Raw genomic sequence first — 5911 nt, forward strand, 5'->3', positions numbered from 1 at the left:
AGCCCAGCTGCTGGGAAAGCCCTCCCGCTCCAGCATACGTCACTGCATGGGATTCCTTCCCCGGGGAGTGCAGTGTGGGAAAAAAAAGTCCACGGTTCTTCACTCGACGTTTATCCACAAACTGGTCCTGGATTAAGCTCCAAAGTTTTTATCAGTCAGATTCCACCGTGAAAAATGTCTGTTTTATCCCCTTTTATGAGTTTTTGGCCACTGACTATCTTTAAATTGCTGCTTCCTGGTCAACAGTTGGCTCTGGAAGGATCGTTTTTTTCTTCTTTTTTTTTTCTTCTTTTTTTTGAAGTGAGTGGTTGAAGCAAATGGAGCATAAGAGCCCCCTGGTGGCTGAAGAAAAAAATCCACGTATAAGCCTCACCGGACTATAAGCCGCATGGTTCAAAGTTCAGGAAAAAAGTCGCGGCTTATAGTCCGAAAAATACGGTACATATAGTTTTTAACTGTTTTAGTTGGTCAAAACTATTTAATTTCGTATGTGAACGTACGTAAATAAGCAGTGAGATTTAGAAAATTGCATCGACAAATTTCCTCCCTTGGGTCTTAGCTCTGCTGGGGGCTAAGCACCCCTAAATGTCAGATCCTAGAATCGTCCCTGTGGTTCAGGCAGAAGAGGTGATGCCACGCTCAGCTCAGTGGTCACAGCAGCGTTGGTGCATGTGGGGTCATTATGTTACCGCTATGCAGTATCTAGTTTAATCCAAATACATTTCAATCCGATCAAAGAATTTTGCACATGTAAACACAGCTTGTGTTTTCACTTTGTTTTTGTAAGTGCAAACAATAAATGCAGTGTCAAGTTACAAATGCATACGTTTTTATACACAAGAAAAAATAAACAAATGAAAAGATCACACAAAATATAGTTCCAGAGTTACAGTAATAAATGTAGAAAGGTTCAACTTGACTTCAACAATTATGCAGCTATTTGAAGTGAAAATTGGTTTGTGTTTTTTTTTTTTAAAGATGACACAAATGGAGGGCAACATTTCTAGATAGTTTTTGAGATGCCCTTACAGTTGCAGTTTGGTAAGATACACAGTAGTTCAGGAGCCACATGGGTGAACTTGAAAATGTTGGCTTAAGTTTTTTTCTCTGCTCCTTCTGCCTGTACACAGCTTTTTATGATTCAGGAGCGTGACAGTGCATAACCCTTGAGCATTGTTGATATCAACCCTTTAAGATCAGACACATCAATAGTTGTTAAAAATTGGTCTTTCCTTCAACAGGTTGCAAATAATCAACTAAAAAGAATTACATTTGCTAGATTTAACTTTATGTTCAGCAGCGTATAGTCTTAAAATAAACAGTAAAGTTCAATATTAACCCTTTCCAGGCAGCCAAAACCAATAGGTACCAACAGGGTAATTTTGTATGCATTCAAGAGGGTCTGTCTTCAGGTTCTACCCCTTTTGTATTGATAGGCTATAAAAAAGCATCAATTTATTTTTGGATGTAACTAGTCAGCAGTGACACTTGAGCATACTTGAATCAATATCTTTCCTATTGGCACCAATATCGTTCAAGAGTCAAAATACCTTGTTCCTAAAATAGTTTACTAATCAGTTTTATATGCAACTTTGCTTGTAATAATGTTTATTGAATTGTTGATGCAAGTTGAGGTCATTATCTTGATGATAATGTTTACCCCAGTTACTGAACTTTTGAACATCCTTGTGAAACAGTCACAGAAAATAGTTCATGGCAAGCAAGTGTTATCTACACATCTCTTTGAACTGCAAGAGTTTGTGCTTTTATAAGCACATAGTATAGTTATAGTCTCATTGTATTTTGTCTGGGGTAAGTTTTACACCATCTAACAGTGAGATTGGTGTCTGACTTGTTACGGATGTCCTTCCACACAAAAGTCTTCATGGTTTAGGGTTGGCAGGTTATCACTGTTTGACTTTTGCCACAAGATGGCCTGCTAATGAGCCCTCTTTACATTTTCAATAAATGTGTATTCCTTTGGTGGAAGGCTAGATAAGGTTGGTGCAGATGTGTGGCAATGCTATTGTCCCCCCATACACAAAGCCTAGCCTCTGACATATGTGACTGGCCACGACAAAACTAGGAACAAGTCCCCTCAGGGGTGTTTTGATTTATTTACAGAATGTGTATCTCTAAGCTAATCAGTTAGAGCTATGTGATCCATTCTAGTGGACATGGTGTCTGAAGAGGTTAAAGTAGGCATGTAAAAATGTGTTAGTGAGGACACGCTCAACAATAATAATCAATGTAGCAGACCCCCAGTTCTTGACAAAGTTCAGCGCAGCCTCGACGGGTGATTTTACGCATTTTTATTTTCATCTGGTGCTCCTTGACCACCATCACTTTTTCACCAAGATCACCAAGGTCTCCAAGATCACAAACACCATTACGATCACCGTGAAAACTAAAACATTTATACAAACATTAAAATAAGAACATGGGCTAATAAACAAATGAAATAAACAAAACGTACCTCGCTGCTTTCACCAGGGGAATGCAAAGCATAAGATCATTGTTTCTCTAACAGCAAACATTTCAAGTCCTGCTGTCAGTTGCTTTCCAGCCATTCAGCAGAACTAAATACCGCCAGCTTTTATAAGGCCAGCCTATCTTTCCTGTGGCATCCCATGAGGTACAAAACAACACATTGAAAATACAAATACTATTGAACCAAAACAAACATTTATAAAACAACCAACACTGTACATGAAAAACAAACATCTATAAATAATCCACACAATGCAAATTGCTTTTTTAAAACAATTTACTGGCAGTTACAATCAACAATAAGACTGATTTATTATTATTATTATTATTATTATTATTATTATTATTCAATTCTCATTTTAATTATAATCTATTCTGAATTGATTCTCGATTAATTGTTACATCCCTAATTCATTGGTTAAATGTTTCCTCTGTATTTCATTAGTAGTCATGTATATTAAAGGAAAAAGGATTAATATTACAAAGAATGTCAATGTCCCCCTTCCCATGGACTCACCATGTGTGGGAGGGTCTGAAGGGGTTGGGTGTAATATGTAACAGGCAGGAGATGAAGGTGAGGACCTTGGCGGACTGATCCTCTGTTACAGAAGCTGGCCCTGGGGATGTGGATGTCACCTCTCTGGTGGGGAAGGAGCCTGAGCTGGTGTGTGAGGCTGAGTGGTTCTGACTAGATATAAGCCTCATTCATTATACAGCTCAGTCCAGGACTGATGCGGGTTCTGTCCTCCTCTGAGCATTCAGAAAAAACATGGAGGCAGAAAGGGCAGTAAAATGAGCCTGCCTTTGATGTGCCTCTGAGCCACAAGCACATGTAGTATCAGAGCCGGGACCAAGCCCGGCAGGCCAACTCGTGAAAAAAGCAACTCCATGGTTCAGCACTCGGAAAATGATAATGAGCTGATGACATCAGTGAGCGACCCTAGGATCTAACCAACAAACATTTATTACCTATAATGAGCTGATTTTGTTTTGTTTTTTGATACGACGCAGAGCCAGTGAGCAGCTGGAGGATTAATCTACAGATTTATTACAGAGGGAATATTAAAAATGACACAGAACAGCAACTTTGCAGTTAGTTAAAAAAAATATCGAGCCACAAATTTGCTAAAAGGAGCTGATTCCATTGTTTTTTTATTTTTTAAATTCTCAGAAGCTCCTTATACCAGTCACTCAATGTGGGAGCATCCAGAAATTAAGGATGGTCTTCCTTGCAGCATATAGGTGCATTCCTATCATTTTACTGTTCTGGGTGTTCCTTGCACTGTCAACTTTTGCTCCCAAGATGCAATGAAGGGGTGATAATTCAAAGTTAATCCAAGTCAATCAAATGATGCAGCCCAGGGGTGGGTCTTATGGACCTTCCTCAACAAATCTGCCTGAAGAATCTCCGTAGAGCAACCTAGTTGGTCAAAAGAGGTGTCAATCAAAACAGGAGAACCTATAGCATCATTTTCATGCCCTCTTTTGTAAATTAGACTGTGCCAGCTGTATATAAAAGCCTCCGAAGTGAAGAAAAGCAGGCATGGGCCCAATTAAGAGGTTAATCTGCCTCAAATAGGCCAAAAAAAGCATTGCTAGCTCTGGAGCTCAACCCATGCGCCCCTACTCTCGCCACATCACTTGACCCCTCCATTTAGACATTTTTTATTAAAATCTTTCATCTCCTCTGTCTGAGCTAAGAAATAATGAGAAAATGTGAACTTATTCTTTATTTAATTCCCAGATTCATGCTCCAACTTGTAAGATTAAAAGAACACATCGTTCAGGCATTTTCACCAAGTTTGATTTAAAAAAAGAAAATCACAAAAATGAGCTGCCAGCATTATTTACCTCTGCTCACTGATGTAGTGTACAACTTCCTTACACTACTTTTTAATAAATCATGAGACCATATTGTAAATGTATAAATACAATAAAAATTTCTAACATCACCGCAAAATTGCTGATTTGCTGTATAGGGCACTAAAGCCTCGGGATCCATAACCTGCTCATCAGTTTGTTACCACTGTGATCTAACCAGACTCAAGGAGCATCTTTCATGACGCCAAATGATCACTTTTAGAACATCATAGCTGCTTATCTGATTTCATAGTTTCTTTGCTTGGACATCTTCATGTTTTGACTGTAAGCAATGCCTAACCCTCTGTTTTTTTCTGATCCTTACCACTCAGCTGCGTAAAACAGGTCCGATTCGAGGCACCAGTGCTGCTTATGAGCAGTGAGGCAAATCAACCACACCCTCTTACAATGATGTCATCAGAGACGCACCCACCCCGCTGAAGAAGTGGCCCTGATGTCGCCTCCTCTTGTCCTGTCTCATGTGATTCATTAGGGGTGTGTGTGTGGGGGGGGTGGGGGGTAATTGGGTAACAGTACTGTACAGATCCTACTCCAGTCACAACCTCCTATAAACACAGAAATCAAAACAAATAAAAAGGGTGTTTGCATACATGTAGACAAAAAATATTTGCACAGAACTTAAATTGCCTGTAATGTAATTGTTTGATTCTTCCAATGGGCTTGTTTTTAAATCAGATGTGTAAGCCAAGACTCTGAAAGTCAAGCCTTTTAAATTAGAATGTTGTTTTTAGCTTCACTGGTTTCCAAACAAAAAAAAAGTTATTTTAAACTGATACTGGAGCGTTTGTGTCCCTGCCCTATCTTGTAGTATGAGTCTAATTTATTCCATGTCTCTCGTCAGTATTGTCTGTATATTTTGTTCTTGTGGATGTTTTGTTAAACTCCTGCTTCATCTGTCTGCCACTTGGTTGGGAATACTTTCTTTCACTGTTTGAGTTAGGAGACATTTTCATGGTGCATATGTTTGTGCGTATCAGAGCTTTCCTTTTTTCCCTGCACACATGCCTTCAGCCACAACTCCTGTCTGCGTGTGTTCTGGTCGCTTCAGTGCAGCTCTGCACTTTGTGCTGACAGAAGCCAATTGGAGCACCCTCTGGACAGTTCACCTCTGTGCAGAAGTGTTTCCAACTGCCTTCATTCTTAAAGGACTGAGGTGCAGCGTTTAAAATCATCTACCCTTATGAAATATGCTGTCGCTGAATGGCCTTTCTTTTTATCTAGGGCTTTAACTGGAAGGGTCACATGGCCTCTGCAAATAAAATAAACAATATAAAGGAGTGGTGCTGTGCCACTCCTTTATATGCATGAATCACAGAAAGTTTATATGTATTTATATTAGGGGTGCAACAATACATGTACCCGTATCGAACAGTGCTTTAGGTTCAATAAACACTTGTATCGAACAATACAGATTTTAAAAATTGACTTTATCAACTTGTCTTCTGAAGATGCTCTGTGTTGAAGGATCAGTGGATCTGTGTTCAACTACTCCACCTAGGCTGCATTTTTGAGCACAGATCCACTGAGAAACTTGCTGTTT

The 5911-nt window shown here is 39.4% G+C and overlaps 1 protein-coding gene across 2 annotated transcripts in view; it reads left to right on the top strand.

Moving 5' to 3' along the window:
• Nucleotides 1–5265, top strand: part of LOC106533593 (phosphatidylinositol transfer protein beta isoform) — a 36844-nt gene extending 31579 nt beyond the window's left edge. For both annotated transcript variants that reach the window (XM_014029955.1, XM_014029954.1), the window contains one exon: nt 4683–5265. Coding sequence is in view for 1 of the 2 variants with exons in the window: in XM_014029954.1 (XP_013885408.1) it covers nt 4683–4733 (51 nt within the window). In the remaining variant the exon portion in view is untranslated. The remainder of the gene's footprint in view (nt 1–4682) is intronic.
• The last annotated feature ends 646 nt before the right edge of the window (nt 5266–5911 follow it).

The sequence above is a fragment of the Austrofundulus limnaeus genome, unplaced genomic scaffold (genome assembly GCF_001266775.1).
Source record: "Austrofundulus limnaeus strain Quisiro unplaced genomic scaffold, Austrofundulus_limnaeus-1.0 Scaffold977, whole genome shotgun sequence".
Taxonomy (NCBI): Eukaryota; Metazoa; Chordata; class Actinopteri; order Cyprinodontiformes; family Rivulidae; genus Austrofundulus; species Austrofundulus limnaeus.